Below are 24,881 nucleotides of genomic sequence, written 5' to 3'. Positions count from 1 at the left end.
CTGACCTCCCATATCCCAAGCTGTTAGGAAAGTCTGTATTTTTCCCTTTTTCAACTTCTCTTCAATGTGCCCCTTTCTCTTCTCTGATACTGCCACCACCTGAGTTGACGCCACCTTGCACCAGAAACATTACAAAAGCCTGTGGATGGTTCTGCCTGTCGCAGGCCTCCTTCATTCTAATCTGTTGTTCAGCCTCCAAAGTGATCTTTGTAAAGCTCTGGTCTGACCATGTTAAGTCCCCTACTTCACAAACTCTAGTGACTCCAAGATCCAGTAGAAAATCTTCTGGTATTTAAAACCACATATGCACGGGCGTGCACGCAGATGCACACACATGCACACACACACACACACACACACACACACACACACACACACACTCCAGTCTTTCTACTTTTTACAAAATTTTTTGTAAACAATTCCTTGTACTCAGCACTCATTGACTTTACTGTCTCCAGACTCAGGGTTTTTCTCCATAGCTGAAATTCTCTCTCTCCTCATCTCTTCTTTTTTCTTCTCTTCCTTTAAGTCCCAGCTAAATTCCCATCTTCTACAGGAAGTTTTTTCCCAATCCCTCTTAATTCCAATTCTTTGACTTCATTTGTGCATATTCTCTCCTGTTAGGTCATGAGCTCTTTGAGGGAAGACAAGTATTATCTTTTACCTTTCTTTGTATTCCTACCTTAGCACAGTATTTCACATATATTGGACATTTATTAAATACTTACGGACTTACGCAAGTTTAATATTCTGTGAAGTGTGTGATGAAAGGTTTAGTTACTAAATCTTACATATTCAGATTAGTTAGCTGTATAATTGAAGTTTTACTTTTTCATGACATTTAAATTCTAAAGGCTGACATTTCTACTCATTGTGTTAATCTAACATTCATTTTCAGGAACAAATGAAACAACAGCAGTGGCAACAGCAGCAACAACAAGGTGTCCTTCCACAGTCTGCTCCTTCTCAAACTTCCAGCGGTGCTGTCCCCCCTCCTCCACATAGAACTCTTTACCAGCCCATGCAACCTCACCCTCAACATTTAGCTTCCATGGGCTTTGATCCACGCTGGCTGATGGTACAATCTTATATGGATCCTCGCATGATGTCAGGAAGGCCTGCTATGGATATTCCACCAATACATCCTGGTATGTTGAAGTTCTGTTTGTTGTAAACAAATGTCCAAGTTAATTTTTCCTAAGTATCTTTTAAGTTCTTCATGGTCTGCTTTGTTTTCAATTCAGAGACTAATGAAAGAGAGGAAGACATAATGGAGTGGTGTCTTATTCATTTCAGTTTAAATACAAATTATTAAATACTTTGACTTATCTTGCAGTTTTTCTTGTTACAAGAGAGAAAGAAGTGGTTGCTGAGGGTGGAAAGAGCCTGAAAGCCTGCAGTTGATTCTTTATCTAGGGATGTTTTATATATCTGTAAAGACTCAGCCATTTATAAAGTCCCATGAATATGGTGACAGTCAATATGGTAAATTCAATATCCTCTACATTTTACAAAAGAAGGGACTGAGCATTAAGGATCTACTATGTACTTTACAATTATTATCTCACTTGATATAATAATCCTGCGAGGTAGATGCTCTTATTATTCCCATTTTATAGTTGAGGAAATTGAGGGAACCAGTATTGAAGTAACTTGCCCACATTCTCACATCTAGTAAATGTCTTAAGGATGAATTTGAATTCATGTCTTCCTGTCTCCAGGCCCAGAGAGATACATTATACTCTCCGGGTGTCTCTGTTCCTTAAACTATTATCCTATTTCAAAGTTTAATCTTGTTTTCTTTCCTTTAACCCCTTTCTGTAATCTAGCACTCTAGGTTTTTTGTTTTATTTGTTTTACCCCTCCTAAACCGCTAAGTTCCTTGTATGACATTTTTATATTGCTTTTAACACCTATCACAGTGCTTTGTGTGTTAGGTAAAATTTACTTTCTACATTTATTTATTTTTTTAATTTTTAATTTTAAAAATCCAAATAAGAAAAAAAAAATACAAAACAAAACAAAATATTGTTCATGTGCCCTGCAGAACATCAGGGAGAATTCAAAATATATAGTGATAAATTATCAGTTCAAGAAAGGATATATAATAGTAGAATAAATTATATTCATGAGTGTTCATCTTATAGGTTGTTCTTTTGTTCTCTTGCTTTTTTTCCCCCACTGAGGCAATTGGGGTTGATTGACAGGGCCACACAGCTAGGAAGTGTTAAGTGTTTTCAGACCAGCTTTGAATACAGGTCCTCCTGACTTCAGGGCTGGTGTTCTATCCACTGTGCCACCTAGCTGCTTTTTTTTTTTTTTCCTTTTTATCCCTTTCATCACTCCCATCTCCAAGCTGGCATATATTTATGTACATACAGACACACACCCCTTTCCTTTACCTGTTCACTCTTTCCTTTAATTCTATTCCTTAACTTGCTTTGCTATTACTTAACCTCCCCCTACCCATGGATCCCTCCCTTGTGTTCTTTCCTAATCTTTCATATTTCAGAAATATGAGCCATCCTCCCTACTCTAATGCCTCTGTCTATTCTTCCTCTATACCTCATTTGTATAACATTATTACTATTTTTACCTTAATTCTGCCCCAATCTTTCTTTTAAGCTATCTTATTGCTGATGTCAATCTTAAATATATGGTACATATTTCCATGTAAAAAATGTAAATAGTTCATCCATGGTAAATTCTTTGAAATTGAACTTTGACATTGGCTCTTATATGTTACATTTTCTTTCATTTTGGATTTGGTTGAAAGTCCTGAAAATCTTCAAGTATGTTGAATATCCATTTTTTTAATTCAATATTATAAATAATTTTGCTGGATATGATTTTTTTGGCCCCAGGCCTCATTCTTTTGATTGCTGCTATATATGATTCCAGGACCTGCAGCCTTTTATTATGACATCTAATAAATGATAAGTGCTGCACAATTTTAATTGTAGCTCCATTTTATTTACTTTTTTTTTCTTGTTTCTTGCAAAATTTTCTCTTTGATCTGAGCATTTTGAAATTTGGCAATAATATTCCTATGTATTTTCACAAAAGAGGTGGTGGAAGTGGTTGGTGGATTTTTTCTATTTCTACTTTCCTCTTATGCTCTACCACTCCAATACAGTTTTCTTAGATTATTTCTTGCATTATTATTTTAAAGATCTCCTTTTTTTGGTCATAGCTTTCAGGTAATCCAACTTTTTAAATAATTTTCTCTTCTTGATTTGTTCTCTAGAGCTATTGTTTTCCTTATGCTTCACATTCTGTTCTGTTTTTATTCTTTATAATCTGTTCTATTATTTCTTGGTCTCACATAATTTCACTGGCTTCCCCTTGCTCAGTTCTGATTTTCAGAGTTATTTTCATCTTTGTGACTCTTGTAACTTTGTTTCTAGTTGGTTAATTTTTTTTTTCATAATCTTATTTTTCTTGGTTTTTATTATTGTTATTTCCTCAGTGTGTCTCAGTTGAGATTTAAATTCTTTTTTGAATTCTAATAAATTCTCTCTGGACCAGGAACCCATTTAATGTGTCTCTTTGAGGGGGAAGTTTGTTTTTTTGTTTTTTTGTTTTTTTTAACTTCATTGCCCTCCTCTGAAAGATGAACCATAGTAAGTTAGAAACTTACTAACCACAGTAAGTTTCTATAGTTAGGTTCTTCTTCATCTCATTTTTTTTTTAAATAAGAAGTATTGATGTATGTACCTCTAATTGTGGGGTAAGGGGATGGTGCTTGTAGCTTCACTTCAGCCATTCTCTCTGACCTGGAACCCCAAACCAAGAACTCCACCCTCCTGCAAGTACTAGCCGCCAGCAGTGCTTCTGCCCTTGTCCCCTCCCTCCCATTTCTGCATTCATGGTATGCTGTTTCCTTCTCATGCTTCTCTGCAACACAGTTGGGCCTGCTTTCCTAATCAGGAGAAGGTCACTCATTTTGCCAGGACTTTGACCCCCAACTGTACAAGTAGTCTGGTTGATTAAAGTTTCTGTTACTGCTGAAAAACTCAGCTAGCACTAGGGGTCTCCATTTGGTATTTCTGTGGAGCAAGCCTGTAGATATTTGTACTTCACACTAGTTAATCTTGGGCTTGGAGTCTTTCTTTGGGTTTTTTTGAGTTGCACCAGGAGGATCCCTGTTCTGCCCCAAGTTGTCTTGATTTTCATCTGTTTATGTTCTCCTTGATGTATAGGTTTGTTCTCTTTGGGGGGGAAATCTGGAGATTCTGATCTACTACACCATCTTCCCAGAATCTTCCTTCTTTTTTATTTATTGTCATTTCTTGTAAAAAGAAAGATAATAATAATTCACACCCATCCTGAATATAAAGTAACATTCTTCTATCAACTCTGCTTTTATGTACTGTTTACTTGTGATGATGGTTTACCTTAGTTTTTCATTTTATTTGTTTCTGAACTCTTATGATAGGAATGATTCCTCCTAAGCCCCTAATGAGAAGAGACCAAATAGAAGGTTCAACAGCTAGTTCTGAATCATTTGAACATATTGCTCGATCAGCAAGAGATCATGCTGTTTCACTCACTGAACCTCGTATGATGTGGGGATCAGACCCATATCCCCAAGTAGAGCCTCAACAGGCAAGTTCTCCTCCCAAGTTGACTGAAGAGCCCAAGGACCTAAGGTAGGTAATCATTGTCTTATGTAATTATTACAAAACAAAACAAAATTAGTCTTGAAATGTTGTACTTTAAATCACACTAAACTCCCTTTCTGTTCTCTGACTCAGTTTGATTTTTTTGTCTCTGGGGTAATTTTTTAAATATCTCATTTTTACTCATTGTAAATAGTTGTCAAGGAATTAAATAAAATGAAAACTACCATCTTTCATTTCTTTATCACTTTTTTATGTGCACTCAAGAAGAGTTCACATAGTATTCCTCTGGTACCAAGTAGTGATATATCTTTTTTATTTTTTGTCTTATGTAAATTAAGAAGAAAAATACATATTTTGGAATTCTTCAATTCAGAATATTAATTTCTGAAATTTTAAAATAATTTGCAACTAGCTGCTTATAACTTATAGTTCCCTAGGATTCTGATCTTGTCCTTTGAAGTTGAATCATAATTCTTTGTAATTCATTGGTATTGAAGAAGAAACAACCTGTGTTGGGAATAGTTTCTCAATAATTTCTACTTTTTTTTTCTTTAAACATAGGCCTGAAGCCCCATTGGAACAAGAACTAGTGGCTACTTCCTACTCAGTTGAACATGGTCAATTGGATGCTCATCCCAAGGCAGAATTTTTCAGAGATACTGGTGAAGCAGAGGTACAAAAGTTCCCAAACAAGTCTTTGGAAGATACAAGACCTCCTCCCACTGACACAAATAGCCAAGTGACTTGTTTTGAACTAGCTGATCAGAATGTTGTTCCCACCTCTCAGGATGATCAGACTTCAGTTGGAGAAAGTCAGTCTGTCAGAAAGCGAAGTGTATCCCATGGATCCAATCATTCTCAAAAAACAGAGGAGCCTAGGAATGAGGCACCTGCAAACATTCCTAAAATAACTAACAGATGCCTTGATACAAAAGAACCCGTGGAACGGCTCGAGGATAAGCCAAAAAAAGAAGGTTTTATAAGGCCTTCTGAAGGACCAAAACTTGAAAAGTTGTACAAATCTAAATCAGAAACAAGATGGGGTCCAAGGCCCGGCTCCAGTAGAAGAGATGACAGTGGGGACAGGCCTGTTAGAAGATCAGGTCCTATTAAAAAACCAATACTCCGAGACATGAAAGAAGAGCGGGAACAACGAAAAGAGAAAGAAGGAGAAAAGGTAGAAAAACCAATGGAGAAAGTTGTAAAGCCTGAAAAGCCTGAAAAGAAGGATCCTCCTCCACCCCCTGTAGCTCAGGTTCAAACACAACCACTTCCACCACCTTCTCAACCAGAGCCAGAGAAGCCTCCTTCTGAGACTTCATCTTTGACTAAAAAGCTGCCACAAGATACTGTGAAGCCATCAGAAACTGTAGATAGTGTTCACATAGAACCTGCCATTAAAACGTCAAATCAACAGACTGTTCCCCTTCATGTATCCAAAGAAGAAAAACAATCTGAAAGAGTTATTAGCAAAGAACAGGGAATAGAAAGACCACGAATAGATTCACGGCCAATTAAAAAAGAACCAACATTACCCCCTCGAACATATTGGAAGGAAGCTAGAGATAGAGACTGGTTCCCAGATCAAGGTTATAGAGGTCGAGGACGTGGAGAATATTATTCCAGGGGTCGAAGCTACAGAGGTTCTTATGGTGGACGAGGTCGAGGGGGCCGAGGACACAGTAGAGATTATCCTCACTACAGAGAAACCAAGCCAAGAGCAGAGCATGTACCCTCTGGATCTCTGAGGCAGCGAGAAGAAAGTGAAACTCGAAGCGAGAGTTCTGATTTTGAAATAGTGCCGAAACGCAGAAGGCAGCGGGGTTCAGAAACTGACTCTGATAGTGAAGTTCACGAAAGTGCAAGCGACACTCTTCCATCAGACAAAGATAGTTTAAGCAAAGGCAAGCATCCAAAAAGGGAGGAGCGCCCCGAAAACAAAAAACCTCTGAAACCTCTGCTTGCTTTCAAACCTGAAAATAATGTCCGTGTAGATAACAACAGGCCAGTGGAAAAATTATATGTAAGAGATGATGAGAATAAGACCAAACCTGGCTTTCTTCCTAAAGGAGAGCCTACTAGAAGAGGAAGGGGGGGCATGTTCAGACGTGGTGGAAGAGATCCTGGAGGCCGCCCACCAAGACCTTCTACGTTAAGAAGGCCAACCTATCGTGATAATCAATGGAATCCAAGACAGGCAGAGGCCCCCAAGCCAGATGATGGAGAACCACCCAGAAGGCATGAGCAGTTTATACCTATATCAGCAGATAAAAGACCTCCCAAATTTGAAAGGAAATTTGATCCAACCAGAGAAAGGCCTCGAAGGCAGCGACCTGCACGACCACCAAGGCAGGACAAGCCCCCACGATTTAGACGGCTAAAGGAGAGGGAGGCTGCTTCAAAGATCAGTGATGGCGCAGCTACTTGTGTCACAAATGGCACAATTAATAACGTAGTTCAGGAACCAGTGAGTGCTGCTGGAGATATTTCTGGAAATAAGACACCAGATTTATCCAATCAGAACTCTTCAGATCAAGCAAATGAAGAATGGGAGACAGCTTCTGAAAGTAGTGATTTCAATGAAAGACGAGAGAGGGATGAAAAAAAAACAGCTGATTTGAGTGCACAGGCAGCTGCAAAGACAGGAGAAAATGTATTGCCTCCAAAAAGGGAAATAGCAAAAAGAAGCTTTTCCAGTCAGCGACCTGGAATAGATCGCCAGAATAGGCGAGGCAACAGTGGTCCACCTAAATCAGGAAGAAATTTCTCTGGTCCTAGGAATGAAAGAAGAAGTGGTCCTTCATCAAAAAGTGGGAAAAGAGGGTAAGTATGAAAGGGAGGGAGAGAGAGAGACAGAGAGAGCGCGCGCACTTATCACATTTAATATTAATTATTTTGGAAGTTATAAAAATGGTGTAAAATGTGATCTCTACCATCGAGGGAACTAAAGGTCAGGTTAATTCATGAAAATTCAGTGAATAACCTAACTTTGTTAATTTCTCATTTTAGTGCTATGCAAGTTTAGAGGAAGGGAAGGAAGATCAGTCATGTAAACTACATGTAAAAATGATTGTCATTGTCAACTAGTCTTTAATGGTTGTGTATATTACATTCAAGATTTTACACTGGCTAAGTTATTAAAAATAAGTTCCCTGACCTATGTGCAATAGTAAGAGTTTTTTACATCTATAATGTGTTATTCCTTATTCAAATATTGACCTGGAGAAAATTATAATAAAGCTATGAAGAAAAGTAGTTAGCACATAGATGTCTTTAGAATTGCTATATACATTCATACATACACAACTTTTATACCTCTTTAGAGATGCTAAATTTGAGGTCTCGTGTAAGATTAAAAATATCAGTGGCATTGCATTAGTTGTTTATATGAGCTCCAGAAAAATCTATGGATTTGGAAGATTTTCCTGGCAGCAGTGTATTTAATGACATCAATAAATATCAGTTTCTTGATCCAGTATAGTTTATTGCCATACTTAGTTTTTTTATAGCCTGCTTTATTTTGTCTAGGCTAATTTTTTTGAGAAACAAAGCCCTTCAGCTAATTTGTATTGTTTTTTTCAGTCCATGTTATGTTTTCATTGTGTTCATTGAGTGTATGTTATTCAAGATCTTAACAGAGATGATTTTATTTTACTTTTGTCTGTCTTATTGAATTTTATAAAATGTATTTCAGCATTTCACATTTTTATATCTTAATCTTCAAGCAGATTGAAAAAACGGGCAGATTGGCAAGAAGTTCTGTCTGAGTTGTCTTAATTTTAAGTATCTTTTGGCTGCTTACATTTATTAGTGCTAAAAGGTTCTGTGATTTGAATTTAGGGGGACAAAAAGCTTTAGAATAGAAGGAATGCCTTCAATGTATTAACCTCTGTCATACCTCAGTTCTTTTGTACCCACTTTTTGTGATTTCCAATCTTTACTCAAGAACCAGACTCAGACTCGTTCATGAGCTTGTTTTGATCTTCCTCAGTCTCTTGAGATTTGTTATTCTTACCCAGCAAGTTTCCATCCTCTAGCTGTCTCTGTAAGCTATTTTGTATCTTTCTATTCTCCAGCTGTAATGCACTGCCAAAGAAAATCATTAAATTGTGCTAAAATGAAGTATATAAGAGTAATATTAAATATAGGCAACACAATCTACTTCATTTCCACAACCCCTTGTTAGATGGAAATAGACATTTCTGCTTATTTACCAGGATGTTTATACACGTTAAGTATATGTTCTCATATTTCTTGAATTGATAAGATATCATATTATAAAGGCATTTTGAATCACAGTATATATTGCTGTTCTAGGAGAATTAATATTCTCCTTGCAGTAAAAACATTTTAAAAGTAGATTTGCATAGTAGTAGTTACTAAGAAAAGTGCTGCTTGGATCATAGATTTAAAACTACAAAGAGTTCATCAACCACACCCCCATCATGTCACAGATGAGAAAACTGAAACAGACATTAAAATTCATTGTCCAGGGTCACAATACTACTAAGTATTTGAAATAGAATTTGAATCCAGATCTTTTTGATTCCTAGACCTCTTACTTTTTTCCACCTACCACCTTAGGAAGCTGACCTCGTTATCCAATTAATGGATTTCTAAATTATGGTATACGAAGGTAATAGAATATTAATTGTTCTATGAGAAATGATGGGCAGGCTGATTTCAAAAAAGCCTGGAAAGACCTACATGAACTGATGTTGATTGAAATGAGCAGAACCAGGAGAACATTCTACACAGTAACAAAATTATGTGATGATCAATTGTGATGGAATCGACTCTTCTCATGCTTCGAGGCAATTCCAATAGACTTGGGATGGAAAATGCCAATCACATTTTTCTAAGGCATACTGACTGTATATTTAGACAAATTCATTTAAACTCTTTCGTGACATGCTTCTAGGCAATTTTCTAAGACAATTGCTGAGACCTGTCTCAACATAAGGAATTTTCACTTAAAAACTTTTTGTATCAGTTAAATTACAGATCCAGGTATTTTATTGTATGTTCAGTTTTTTAAACTAAGGAAATTAAAACTACAACCTTTAGTTACAAACCTTTAATTTTGCAGGTAAAGAAACTATGGACACTTGAAAAGGTGGTAGATTTTCAGAGTGCTAATTTGTGATGACCAAAACTGTAACCTAGATTTTTTTATTCCAAAGTTAAAGTGTTCTTTGCATATATAAAAATTAAATTTTTTTCTCAGTATTTTACTTTTCCAAATATGTGTAAAGATAGTTTTCAACATTCATTTTTGTAAAACTTTGCGTTCAAATTTTTTCTCCCCCTCTTTCTTACCTCTGTCCTCCCCAAGACAGCCAGCAATCCGATATAGGTTAAATATGTGCTAGTCTTTTAAATATATGTCCATATTTGTTGTGTTGTGCAAGAAAAACCAGACCAAATGTATGGGAAAAAAAAAAAACAGAAGAGTGAAAATTCTGTGTTTTGATCCATATTCAGTCTCTTTAGTTCTTCAAATGTGGATGGACAAAAACGGCTGCTAAAAACATTTCCTTTCCCCTTGTTATTATCTTTTGGGGATAACAGTCCCAGTAGTGAGACCAAATTGTTCTCCAGAATGTTTGGATCATTTTACAGTTCCATCAACAGTGTGTTAGTGTTTCAGTTTTCCAATATCCCCTCCAACATTCATCATTATATTTTCCTGTCATCTTAGCCAATCTGAGAGGTATGAGGTGGTACCTCAGAGTTATCTTAATTTGCATTTCTCAATAATGATTTAGAGCAAAAAATTAAAATGTTTAAATCATTATATTCTCTTATGTGGGATAGTATATTATTTATTTTTAGCTTTTAGAAATATATGTGTTTATATAAACTACTTTCTTTTGCAGACCATTTGAAGACCAGTCTGTAGGAACAGCTGGTGTTGATCCGGCCAATAGCAGCTCAGTGCATCATCAGGATGGAGGTCCAAATGGTGCTGGACAAAAGAACTCCAAAGATGTCAGTGGGAAAAAAAGAGAAGAACCTAAAGCAGGTCCTAAAAAACCCAAAGAGAAAGTAGATGCCCTATCCCAATTTGACCTCAATAACTATGCAAGTATGTCTATATATTTTTTAATAAAAATTATATATCCATAGGAAAGAGTAATAATTTTAGTTACCAAGATAATAGCACTCATCACACTTAGCTTTGATAATGTACTAATTTTCATTACTTTCTACAAGTGAGGAAATTTATAGTTACAAGTAGAAATTTCATTGCCTGATCTCCATATGAATCAAATATCAGACATTTATTTTTATTAAAAATTAAGTTAATGGAATTTTATTTTAATATTTTTTAAGCTTAAGGGAAAAGAATGAATATTGAAACTCTGGTTTAGCTGAAAGTCATTGGCATGCAAATATACAGACAGTAGGAAAGTCCCTATGAAGTAGCTTAAATTCCAATGGAGGAAGCAGTTAAGGGGAACTGAAATACAGCATAGAGAAGACTGAAGGTATGATGGGCACTTACCTTAGATGGTAGTGATTCTGACAAGAGCTGTCCAATCAGAGGATGATTCTTCTGGTGGCTCAAGTGCTTTACTTCCAATCTATAAATTCCAGTGTTGGAGGACCTTCCAGGATAAAGGAAATTTCTGAGATAGAGAAAATCTAGAGAGAAATGAGGAAGGATTAGGTGTTGGAAGACTGAAAGATAACAATTCAGGGTTTTTATAATCCCTGATTATAAAGGGAATTTAACTATAGCTTATAGGGTGTGACTGATAGTAAGTCCTAGGATGCACTTATCATATGTACAGCTATTTGCCAGTAGTTAGGAATACTTTAAACCCAAAGGCAATTGAGAAAGTTTCATGTTCCAATTTCTGTGACTACTTTTCAAGCTATTTTAACAATAATCTGCACATACATGCTGAAGACGTCCTCAGTGAAGATAGAGAATGGAATACATTATTTTTAATAATCATCAAAACTAGGACATACTGCTTTGCAGCCTGAACTAATTGTGGCTGCTAGTTCTTTGTAGTGGGTAATAATCTCTTAGAGAAAATTATTGCCTCACAGATTTAAACTAATAGTTCATTATGATAATATGTATAGCTTACCACATATTACAAACTTTCTTTGGAACTACTGTCAGAAGAATAAGATTGAACTTACCTGGTATTATATTTTCATTGTAAATGTGTGTGTGTGTGTGTGTGTGCGCGCGCGCGTGCGTATGTATGTGTGTGTGTGTATATATATACAATGTAAATTAATATGATTTCATTAAATTGTCATCATATGGTTTTAAGTCTTTTATGTAGTTTCTTTAAATATTTACAGATAATGTCTTTTTAATCTCATTAGTTTTGAAGTTTCTTCCACTCTTCATAGTTCTAAACCCATTCTTTCTTGTACATTCTATATGTGTTCTCTTTATGCCCTGTCACAAGCTCACTAGAGGGGTCCACCCACTCAAGAAACCTCTAATATGTTGTAACACCAAGCACTCGTAATCCATTTGGTCGTTTCCTTTGTGGGTGGTCAGATCACAATCCTTTGAATGATTAAAAAATCTCTTCCAGAAAACTTTTCAGTATTTAATGTCATCTGGAGAACTTTGCTATTTACAGCAAATATTTTTCAATTTGTTCTCTATGCTGAAGGCAAGCATCTTTGCTCCCTGTTTTTTGTCTCACTTGCAGTGATTTTAAATATGGATGGAAAGAAGAGATGCCTTTTTAATAAAGCTTAAGCCCTTATTATTTACTGGGCACTATGCTAAGCCCAAATAAAAGAAAAAAAGAAAGGGGTTTCCTGCCCTAGAGGCATCTCAGTCTCCCAGTGAATGGAGTATTAGGCCTAGAGTCAAAATAATCTTAAATTCAAATGTTCACTGAACATTTAACTGTCTCTGTGATACTGGGCGTTATTTAGCTAACACTGACTGCCTCAGTTCCTCATCTGTAAAATGGGAATAATAATAGCATCTACCTCTCAGGGTTATTGTTAGAATCAAAAAGGGTAATAATTACAAAATGCTCAATGTAGGAACTGGCACACAGTGTAGGCTCTTAATAAATGCTTGTTCCTCCCTTCCTTAGGAGTTTACATTCTAATGGCATGTGATTACATAGAAAAGGAAATTGAAAAACCTAGGGGCTAGTTAAAGGAAAGTATTATGTACATTTTTGAACTCTGTTGTTAGAATCTTTATGTGATAGAATGAGTGTGTCATTGGGGAGGTTTTAATTTTTTTTCTGTGTTTATCCTTAAATGCCATTGGGATAATTTTGCTTATTTTTAGATGTCTTGCATTTTCCTTAAGTCTTGAAAAGCATTAAGGTGACCCAAAAGCAACAGATAGTTTGCTTTTTTGGTCCTTGACGTGAAATTGTGCTAGATAAACCATATAAGGAAAAATCTATAGTAGAGGGAACTTTCTCATTGGATGTTCTTCATACTAATAAAATCACAAATCTTGCCCAAAAATAACTTTGATCATGTAGTATATATTAACAAATGACAGTTTCACTATGGGCATTATGAGGAAGAAGAGAAATGAGCGTCAAAGTAAGTAAAGTCTATTGTTTGAATGAAGCATTCTTCAATGTATAGCATCATCTTTTTTAAAAAACTACAGGTGTTGTAATAATTGACGACCATCCTGAGGTTACTGTGGTTGAAGACCCCCAGTCAAATTTAAATGATGATGGATTCACTGAAGTGGTTTCAAAAAAACAACAAAAACGCTTACAGGATGAAGAACGTAGAAAGAAGGAAGAGCAAACTATACAGGTTTGAAATCTTACAAATTTTAGAATGAAGAGTTTTAATTTTGACCAGAATATCTTTAAATTGTGTCCATAACAGTTGGTAAAGGATAATATTGATGCAGAAAAGCATTTTCTACAGTTTTTACATCAAGTTTTTACAATTGTATTCTCTTCTCAAGATTGAATTGTAAATGAAATAGTAATAGCATGTTGAGTATTAAATACTACTAGGATTCAGATGGTTAATTTTGGAGATGTATTCAGGAAAAAGATGGAAGGAAAAATAGGGAGATTGTAAAAGTCTTCTTTGTATAGTCTAGCAAAAGATGCTGTGTAATCAACTTAAATAATTAAGATGCTTGAAACTTTTTCTATAGACACGACCATTTTCCCCCTTAACCCTAAAATGAAAAATTTAAATTTATTTACAGTATATGTATTAATACAGTAAATATGTATTAAATATGTCTCAGAAGGACAGGAGTGTCTTGTTTTTTAAATGGATAATTTAAATCATGTTTTGTTGAATGATTATGAGTTGCTGCACATAACTACATTATTAAAACTTCAAATTTTTTTAAAGGCGTGGAACAAAAAGTCTTCAAATGAAAAAGGAAGAAATCAGAATTCTAAGCTTCCTCCAAGATTTGCTAAAAAACAGCAACAGTCTACAGTGGTCCAGCAACCACAAACTGCAACCCCACCTCCAGTACAGGGTCTGACACAGGCTCAAGTCCCTGTACAGGTTCAGCCAACAACAACACAGACTCCTAACCAGTCACCACCATCAGCCCAACCTCAAGTACAAGCAACAAATGCAACCAATGGCACAGATTATGTAGCAACAGGAAAGTCTGTCCAGCATGCACAGTCTCATGGGCCTCTAGGGGCAGAGTTATGGGAGAACAAAGTAGCTCCTGCAGCAGTTCTCAGTGATATTTCTAAGAAATGTAAGTGTTGACTCCTGACTCTTAAATATTTGGGGTTGGACAGAGCTGAAACACTTTCCATTCAGCAGCATTGATGGTTTTGGTTTTCTTATGGAGAAAGAGACCTTTTTGTTCTTAATTCCTTTTTGAGGATTAAGATTCTTTTAATTGGCTAAAGGGAAAGAGAGAGACCAAAAGTGTATTAAATTATCATATGCTAACATCCATTTTCATATAAATACAATTTTATGGACTGATGTACTTATAATAATAATCTTTGTCCAGGTGTTATGCTCTTTACAGCATTGCATGATAGTGAAACATAAATTTAATGAACTGGCCTTTTAAAAAAATTAAAGAAATAATAACCTATTATTTTGATTATTGAGAATTAAAATTCACAGTTTATGGCTTCTGATTTTCAGTGGGACCCATTAGTCCACCTCAGCCACCTTCAGTAAGCGCATGGAATAAACCTTTAACATCTTTTGGATCTACTACATCACCAGAGGTAAAAATTATTTCAAATGATAAAATGCCATGACAATGGTTTAGTCTTATGATTTTATCCAGGCATCATTAGTTGTATATTTTTGGTGTATTTTCTTTTAAAATCTTGGTTGTCCATATGTTTGATATTCTTTCATATACATATGAAGACTGGTATCGTAGAATCACTGTGGCTAACTCATTTCCATCAACCAAATTTTTAACTTGAATTTGACAGTAGATTAAGTTAAACACAGCATTCTAATGTAGATTTTTGGTAAAATTTATACAGTACTATAAGAAATGATTTTTCTATATATGCATGCATCTGTGGCATTCTTTTGAGTTCATCATTTCACTTTAGATCACATTTATTCTTAATGTTGCCATGGAAGATCCCACAACATACTTTAATTATGGTCTATAGCAGTTTTCCCAAATAGGAAATAATTTGTTCAAATTTTTAATGGAAATCATTCCTTTGGGATGAATTCAATTTTCTTCCCAATACATGTTGCTATGCAGTCAGAATGTACACTTAGATCCAGAACAGTCGAATAGGACTTTTTTGGTTGGCAGGAATTGTTCTCTGATCTGTATTTTCATTCATATCAGCATGCTAGGGATCAATTGCTAAATCTTTTCACTTTACAGTTCACATCCTACTTCAAACTTTCCATCCCTATTACCTCATTTATTTCAGTAGCCTCCTCTTTGGGCTCTATTTCTCCTCTTTGCTGTCCATTCACAATTCATGGGATCAGAATTCCTAAAGCACAGCTCTAACTCTGGCACTACTGCACAAGAAGCTTCAGTGGGTGCCCACTACCTTTAAACTTCTTACTTGACATTTTGAACCTTTCCTAGTCTTGACTCCAGATTGCTTGGATATTAATACTCTCCCCCAACACACACACATACATACACACACACACACACACACACACACACACACACACGTACACTGCTTTAGTCAAAGTAACTATGGCATAGATTATCCCTTAGTGTGGAGTACTGTTTTCCTGATTACTTTTACTTTTAAATGCCACTTCCTTCAAAAACTTTTTATGATTTCCCTGGTTGTCATTATGCCATCTCCCTTTATTTTTGCATGTAGCCCATACTTAAGACACACATGTCAAACCCAATTTTAAAATACAAAAGTGAGGTGTTTTCTGCCTTTAGGGAACTAACATTGTGAGATACATGGATCTTCCTTTCGGTATAAGTTTCTTCTCTCTCTCTCTCGCTCTCGCTCTCTCTCGCTCACTGAGGCAGATGGGGATTAAGTGACTTGTCCAGGGTCACATAATTAGGAAGTATTAAGTTTAGTCTGAGGCCATATTTGAACTTGGGTCCTTTTGGCAGCACTACCTAGCTGCCACTCAGTATAAGTTTGTTGAGGAAGGATAGAAATACTTTTGAATTTCACATTCAGGCTTGGTATATAAATTGCTTGTTGATTGATTAGCAACTTTGATAACTTGTCTTTCTTTTCTTTCTTTTTTGCATTGGGTAGCTAATGTGTTTGTATCTTTTCCAGGGAACAAAGAATGGCCAAGAAAGTAGTGTTGAAATTGGAATTGAAACCATTCAGTTTGGTGCTCCAGCTTCAAATGGCAGTGAAAATGAAATTGTTCCTGTACTTACTGAAAAGCCCCCTGACAAATTACCTGAACCCAAAGAACAACGACAAAAGCAACCTCGGGCAGGGCCAATCAAAGCCCAGAAGGTGAAAATGCTAATAATTCCCAATTGTGTCATTTATTGCCAAATTGGGGAGAGAAGGGGGCAGATATGATTAGAATTTCTTGGAAGTAAATGAAGGGTGGTTTTAAATTTTATGCTTTTTAGTATGTTTTTTAGAGCATTTTTGTGAATTCCTTTGAACACAGTATTTTTGTTGAATTTAGCTTCCAGATTTGAGTCCAGTAGAGAACAAAGAACATAAACCTGGCCCCATTGGAAAAGAGCGTTCTTTGAAAAATAGAAAAGTGAAGGATGTTCAACAGACAGAGCCTGAAGGACAGGAAAAATCAAACCCACCTTCAGTCAGAAACCCTGAAACTGTTACCACAAAGGAAACCAAAACAGTTACAGAAATGAATTCTGAAATAGGCACAATGATCTCTGTTTCTGCCCCAGAATTTGGTGCTAATACAAAGGTAAGCAAAATACAATGTTTAGAAATTCTAGTTGACATTCTTACCTAAAATAACACCGGAGTTAAAAATATAATTTTGTATTAACTCAATATTTAGTATCTTCTATATGCTAGGCATAGCTGGTGATACTTATTAAATTTCCTATTGTGATATGATCTGTCCTCAAGATTCTAACCTAAGCCTTTAAATTTAATTTTGCATAAAAATCTGAAAAGAATCTCTCTTTCTCTGTTTAAAGAGGGGAAAATTGCAGTATTTGGTCTTAATATACCTGATTATTTTTTTTTTAATAAATGATTGGTGTGAGGAGCTACAACTATTCTATCTGGTCAGCCATATTATTCTACTGATGAAAGAGATCATGGTTAACTTTGTAATATCTAATGAATTGTATAAAAATACTTCAGTAATTTATAGGTTTTGTCAGTTCAACTGTATAATCTTCTTTAATAGTTCTTTTCAAAGTTGTCATCATTTTCAAAATATTAGTTTACCAATTAGTTACCATTCTGCTCCTAGAAGAACTATTTAGATCTTTTGGGTATCTTGATATAATTGCCTATAAGTAATTCATTTTAAAAAGAGTGAGCCTTTGTAGTTCTTTTTGCTCTGGTGTTTCCAAAATTTATTTGAGTACTAGAACTAGTATATGTCTTTAGGAAACAACATGGCAATCTAGTTGGTGATTTGGTTTTTTTTCCAGATTACATTTTTCTATCATTTATTCGTTCACAGGAGTCTGTAACAGACTATACTACCCCTTCATCTTCTCTGCCTAGCACTGTGGCTACTAGTAGTACCAAGATGGAAGACACATTAGTTACTAATGTAAGTAATCGATTCTGCCTGTGGCAGTTTTGGAAACTCACATCATATAATTCCCTATTTTTGTTACTTTTACATGTCTTTATAATCACAGTGCACAATAGTGTATTTTCTAGGGAAAGGAAATGAATCCTAACTTGTCTAGGTTTATAGATATTTACAAAAAAATTTGCTATAATGTTGCTCTCAAGATGCTTGAGTTAAAAGCAGAATAAGCAAGTTTGTGTTTTGTTTTGTTTTGTTTTTTTCTTCTTCTGGTATTCCTGGTAACAATGTCATGTTAAAGATTCTAAAATAGACTTATGTTAGGGGTTCACCCTTGTAGTGAATGTTAACATATTCTCTACTGACAATTATGAAAGACTGTCAGATGAAGGGTTTCCATTAGATAAGTTCTTAATCTCACATTTAAGTTTGTGGTACTTGTTCTTATTTTCATGAATACTAATTATTAATCACAGAATTATCTAGATATAAAATAAAGCCAAGAAAAAATTGTTCATTTTCAAGTACCATATATTACTAGAATAACAAAGGTTTCATTAATTTAGACTAGTGGGAGGAGAGACCTTAATGATATGCTAAATTCCCACATTTTATATTCCTGTTGTGAAAGTCCAGTGAGTTTGTCATTTTGTATATATTACATAATTGAATATTTGATGACTTTAAACAGCATTTGTAAAAGTGCTCAAAAATCTCATCAAGAATTATTAGAAGATCTTAGAATTAGAATGGGCCTCAGAATCTATTATTCCCTCTGTGTTATGTTAAGCAATGTCCTCTTAATTTTACTTATGGCAAGTATCTGGCTTGACAGCTTCCATAAAGTGGAAACTTACTTACCAATTCATTTCTTCTTTAGAATAGTTCCTTGTTAAGAACTTCAGCCCTTTCTTGAAATTTCAGTCATTGCTCTAATTCTATTTTCTGGGACACATGTAGTATCCCTTTACTCCTTCATTTTTTTTTGCCAGATTAAATAAATAATCCTGATTCCGTCAACCAAATATTATTTTTTTTCTGATCTTTAAAACATCCTTCTCCCTTCTGTCTTCCTCTTGTCACTTTCCTTACTTAAAATGTGGCAGTCATAGAATGTGATACTTCAGATGCAGTCTGATTAGGGTAGAATCACTTCCCTTGTGCTAGACATACTATTGACTTACTGGGCCTGCAATTCATTTATCTCCCACATCTTTTCACCAAAACAATTTTCTATCCATGCATTCCCCAGCCTATAGCCTGTTTTTCTGCAGGCGAGTTTTGAACTAAATAGATTCTGATATTTAGTCTGTATTCAATTTCATTTTATTAAATTCAGTCCATCCTTTTTCTAATCTAATACTTCAGTAAAACTGTAAAGAAATTATCAAATAATTTGTAGTTCTGGCTAGCAATATTAAAACTACATGTGTAAATGTGTTTTATCATTTAAGATAATGATCCGTAGTGTTTAAGAATTGGGAGGTTATTTTAGAGATCATTTTGTCCTTGTCCTTCTTTTTACATATGGGGAAACTTAGTTCTATAGAGGCTGACTTACCTAATGTAGACATAAAGAAGGTTGGGCCAAATTGTGGAATGATTTGAATGTCAGGGAATTTGAGTGTCTTTTGACAGTAAATGTAGGGTTGTGAGAATACAGTATTTGTTATAAAATCACATTTTTGTGTGTGTGGCGGTGCTAAGATTAAAGCTTCTTCCTCTACCTTAGGGTGACAATGAGATGTCTAGGGATTCTGTTGGCTTATCAGTGAGGAAAATGTTTCATTGACCAACACAAATTTTGAGGGTTAGAGAAAGGGGTGACATTTGAACTTTGATGAAATCCTCTAGATTCCATTTCTATTGCATCTTTGAATCAACCCCCACACTGTGGGTTGTGTTCCTGAAACTGATGAATGAATAAATTAAGTTATTAGAAAATAGACATCATAGAGGACTACCTGTAAGTTTAAATTGGCTCCAAGTAATTTGAACCAGACCAGCAAAATTATTTAATTTTGGTGCCTTTTGTATTCAGATATGCAATTTGTTTTAAGCTATATTTGTATTTTTATGGACTTTTATGTTAAACAACCTTCCTCTAGAAAAATAAGAAAGTTTGTGAAATGTTGTGATTATGGATGGTAGAACCTCAAGCTACCTATTTTAATGATGTCTATATTGCTGCCAATTAGGAGTTGAAACTTAGAAAGTAGGTTGCTTATTAAGCTTATGTGTTAATATAGGAATATTGTCAATGGTAACCAGGTTGAAATAATATGACAGATTATATATTGACTTCAGGGATTTTATTAAGATTTTTTGAAAGTTACAAAATAGTATTGGGATGAGTTTTTTTGTGGAAACTCTGAGATTTTTAATATTAGGTTTTTTATTGGTCCCCTAGTATTACTGCTTTTTGGTTCTATTTTTACTTATAGTTAGAATGGGTCTTCAAAAATAAAAATTGCATTTTTTTGGAAGTCAGAATTTTGGCATTAATTTTTGTAGTGTTAGATGATCATGAGGGTTTCATATTAGTTAATATGAAAGAATACACATGATATTTTGAATGTTTTGGGGAAAGGACTTTGGTAAAATTATTTATCTTCCTATATGGTCCTATATTGATATTTTAGTTCCAAGGTTTGGAAATATGGTATCATAACTCTTTCATGATTTTTTTAATATCATCTCCATCAGCCATCCACCAAAAGCAATACAAAAGAGCTTAGAAAAGGAAAAGGATGGCAAAGGCGGATAAATGTCATTTCCTTATGCTCTTTATGGAGTCGTTTTTTTTTTTTTTTTCCCCACAACATATAAAGGAAAGTTTGAATATCAGTTCTTGTATCTCTAGCCCATTCTGATAGTAAATGTAATTAATTTCTGGCAGTGAACTCAATTTCTACTCCAACAAAATGGTAGGAAAGAATATGGGGTGATCTTGTGAGTTTCACTTGTACTAAAATTTGTTTCTTCTGTTTTCACAGTATTAATGCAAATATGTTTCCAGCAAATGAAACTACTTTTTGAAAGTAATTATAAGAAAATTATCTGCAAAGACATAGCCAGAATTAAATTTTTACTATTTCTGATCCATAATTTTGGACGTGTGTACTCATATGTAAAAAATCCATAGCTAGGACATGAATTGGGGGCGTTGTTTTTTTGCTGTTTGTTTTGTTTTTGTTTTTTAGTGAATGTGGTATCTATTTGGGGTTAACTTCACCATTGAGTTTCTTTTTAAAAGGCAGATAGTACTTAGTCTTCCCTCAAGCTATCTAGGGTTGTATAGAATACCTATGGATATGTAATATTACATAGTAATCTTTTATGGTCAGGCCCTAAGAAAAGAACCACTTGAGCTTTTTTCTTTAATGGGTCTTTACGGTAGACTTAGTTAGATTGTGATGTATGTTGCCTGCCTTTTCAGGTGCCCTTGCCCAACACCCTTCCCCTCCCTAAGAGGGAGACTTTACAACAGAGCTCCAGCCTAAGTCCAGCTCCTCCCACTACTTTCAACCTCACCTTTAAGGTATGTACAATGTCCATCTAAGGGTCCTTATTTCTTGCATGCAGGGGGAAGGAAGTTGATGCTGATTCTTTTGGTTCATTTAGAGCCCTTTCTTGCTGTAAAATAGTAATAAAGCAGAAGAAAGAACAGGGGGAGAAGATTTGGGCTTCATTTATTCTCATTTCCATTGCCCAGTTGTTGTTATTTTCTGAGTTGGGTTTTAGATTCAGTACTGAAGGACTCCATTTGTGCCATATGTAGATTGAGATAAGTTCTTTTTGAAAAATTCTTAAGTAGGATTCATTAGGTATATGCAACAAAAGTGAATAGTATTCCTTGGTGATTTATTCAGATGACTAGCTATAAGGATACTCATTAATAGCCGTCTTTCTGTGGTGTTATCATTAGTGTGCATTGTATTAAAAAAAAAAAAAAAGAGTTAGTTACTTTTTTTTACTGTAGTATATAGTTTGAGCTTTTGCTACTTGGTTCTGCTATAATTCTTTGAATAAGAATACTCAGCCTGGAGAATAAATAGCTATGATGCTAGTAGATTTGTGCTTATTTTATCAAACCTTGTTTGTTAGTCTTATGAATTAGGCTAAAAACTTGTTGGCAGTATGGTTTGTTAATGCTCTTAAATGGTTAAATTAATGAGAGGACGTTAAAAACAACAGGTTCTTAATTTAGGATCAATTTACACGAAAGAAGCAAACAAGGAATGAAAAGCTGGACTTTTTTCATGTCTTCTGAGTATTGTTTTTAAATCTTCAAGAAACTATAGTATATTAATACTTCCTTATGTTATTAATAGTTGACAATTAATCTTTTGATCTTTATTTTACTTTGAGGAAAAGGCATAGTGTATATCCTGAATAATAGACTGCTTTGCTAGAAAGAAATGGTACTATTTAATAAATCTTAATATTACCAAAATTAATTTGCAATTTTAATATTATACCAAACTATCAAAAGGATACTTTACAGAACTTGATAAAATAATAGCAAAATTCATTTGGTTTAATAAAATATGTATATACCAAAAAAACATAGGATGAGAAGGGAATAAAAGCACTTTCAGACCAAAAGCTACATTATAACTTGGGAATCATCAAAGTCATCTCGTGTTGGTCTTCACATACAGGGATAGCAGTGGAACAGACTAGGCAAGAAAGAATCAGAGACAATGCAACTCAGTAACCCAGTATTCAATAAGCTAGGAAAAATTACCCTTTTGATTAAAATTACTGGGAAAAGTGGTGAACAATGTGACTGAAATTGGGCATGGAGCAATATAGGTTCTCAATGGTTGCATGATTTTGATATTTAAAATTGTACCATTAAAAATTAGATGAGAAACCTGGTTCTGGATAGCAGAAGTATTCTTAATCCAAAACAAATAACTGATTACATAAAATTGGGAAGTTGTATGTACAAAAAAAATAATGCATGTAAGATAAAAAAGGAATCAATTAAATGAGTTAAATCCTTTGTATCAATTTTCTGATTATTTAAACACAAAAAGTTATTCCTCAGTAGTAAATAAGTGATCAAGAGATATAATCAGAGTTCTCAGGAGAATTCTAAACTATTAAGCATATGAAAGAGTGCTTCAAAATTAACTGAAAATAGAAGTGCAAACTAAATTAACTTTACATTTTTTTTCCTGGCACACAGCAAACTGGAAAAGATGACAAAATATGGGGGAGTGGAGGATGAGACAGGCACACCAGTATATTATTGGTAGAATTGTAAATCAATATCATGGTTTAGTAAAGCAATTTGAAATTATGCAAATCAAGTTCACACACTAAAGTATCCACTTTTTGATCCTGAGATTACACCATTACTGGGATTTTAGAAACCCAAGCAGGTCATTGAAGAAAAGAAAATCTAATCTTGGACAAAAATTTTATGTCAGCTTTTTTTCTGTAATAGCAAAGCTTTGGAAACAAAGTATAGTTCTGTTGCTTAGAGAATAGCTAAACAAATGTGGGTCCATGAGTGTGAAGAAATATTACTGTGCTGTAAGAAGTAAATACAGAAAAGTACAAGAAAATCTATATGAAATAAGAGTGAAGTAAACACATTGATAAAACAGTGTTAATGGAAAGAATAACAGCCACACACACAAAAAAAATCAAAAGTGAATGTTGAAAATTATAAAGAATAAGTAGTCTCAGAGGAGAAAAAAAGACATACCCCGCACACCCTTTTACAATGCATACCCTGTGAGACATTGCATGTCAATTGTCAGAATTTTTTTTATATACATATATATCTGTTTTGCTCATTTTTTTCCTTTTTATTATGTGGAATAATATATTCTCTTCCCTTTTGTAGGAACTTCAGGTGATGGGGAAAAAAAGATATCAATAAAAATACTTTAAAAGAAAATGAACTTTTTATGTACATAAATGTATATCTAGAAGTTACTGGCTGAAAGTTGCTAGCAGTCTTCAAGTAGAAGTTCTTAGACTTTGTTTCCTTCTTTTCTGAACATATTAGTAATGGTCCTGTAACCCTTATAGCAATTTCTCTTAAGGAATGTGAGACTATTATATTGTATTTTATAACTCCATAGATTTTTTTTTTTTAACCTTTCAGTCCTGTCTCAGATCTGTTGTCTTATTGTCACAGTATCTTCAGTTGGTAACTCAAATCTGCATTTCTACTTCTTTCCTCTTCCTTTAGAATTTTGATGACTTCCACTAAAATGTCTATCTTCACATTTATTTTTGCATTTGCTAAACTCATTGTTATAACTGAATCTGTTTTTCAGAAATACCTTGCTTTTCTACTTTTGCTTTAGTTTTCTTTCTACTTTAAGCCAAAAGAAATTTAATATTAAGTAAAATATCACTTGAAGTCAAGGATTATCCTGTAACTTTTGCCACGTCCATAATCTTTGCTTTTATCATTCTGTGTGTAGTGATTATTTTTGATCCTTTAATTCCAAGTTTCAGAGTTTCAATAACTAGTCTGTACAATATTGTTTATATCTGATATAAAGACATTCCAGAGATCAGTTCAGTCATTGTGAATATATTACTTGTTCTAGTTCCTTAACTATTGTTCAGATGACTTTTCAGTTCTACTCATCTTGACTAAACATAGTTAGTTCATATTTATTATATACAAGGTTAATAAAACAATAAGTAATATCTTTCAGGTTTTTTTTTTTTTTTTAGGAGTGAATACTTTCTCAATAAATACAGATTTACAGACCTTAAAGTTCTATGCACCAGACAGTTAAATCACCTTGTACTAAAACAAATAAAAAGCTAAATCCCATTTAGAGCTAATTTCTAGGATAGGGAGAAAAATGGCACTTGTTTTAATTGAAGTAAGATTTTGCATTGATTTCAGCATTGCCTGTAGATGGCTATAGCCTTTCTGTACCCAAATCCCTGGCAGCCATCACAATAGATTATATCTTCTTAGGGACTCAATGGTTACAAAACACTGTCCTGTTATCTTATTTCTTCTTCTTCTTAACAACCTTGTGATGTAGGCATGATGAGTATTGTCCCATTTATACATAAGACTGGTTTAGACAGGCTAAATAATTTCTTCCCTACCAC

General features: G+C 34.4%; 1 protein-coding gene across 1 annotated transcript in view; it reads left to right on the top strand.

Moving 5' to 3' along the window:
- The window catches only part of PRRC2C (proline rich coiled-coil 2C), an 89,825-nt gene that overhangs the window by 48,480 nt on the left and 16,464 nt on the right, over positions 1 to 24,881 (top strand). Inside the window, 11 exon segments of the mRNA XM_051996786.1 lie at positions 899 to 1,148; positions 4,439 to 4,652; positions 5,187 to 7,448; positions 10,505 to 10,713; positions 13,252 to 13,406; positions 13,968 to 14,334; positions 14,739 to 14,824; positions 16,346 to 16,534; positions 16,716 to 16,967; positions 17,703 to 17,795; positions 21,217 to 21,318. Coding sequence (XP_051852746.1) covers positions 899 to 1,148; positions 4,439 to 4,652; positions 5,187 to 7,448; positions 10,505 to 10,713; positions 13,252 to 13,406; positions 13,968 to 14,334; positions 14,739 to 14,824; positions 16,346 to 16,534; positions 16,716 to 16,967; positions 17,703 to 17,795; positions 21,217 to 21,318 — 4,179 coding nt within the window.

Source organism: Antechinus flavipes, chromosome 4, assembly GCF_016432865.1.
Source record: "Antechinus flavipes isolate AdamAnt ecotype Samford, QLD, Australia chromosome 4, AdamAnt_v2, whole genome shotgun sequence".
NCBI classification, from domain to species: Eukaryota; Metazoa; Chordata; class Mammalia; order Dasyuromorphia; family Dasyuridae; genus Antechinus; species Antechinus flavipes.
The sequence above is the reverse complement of the archived record's forward strand: the minus strand, read 5'-3'. Positions and strand labels throughout refer to the sequence as shown.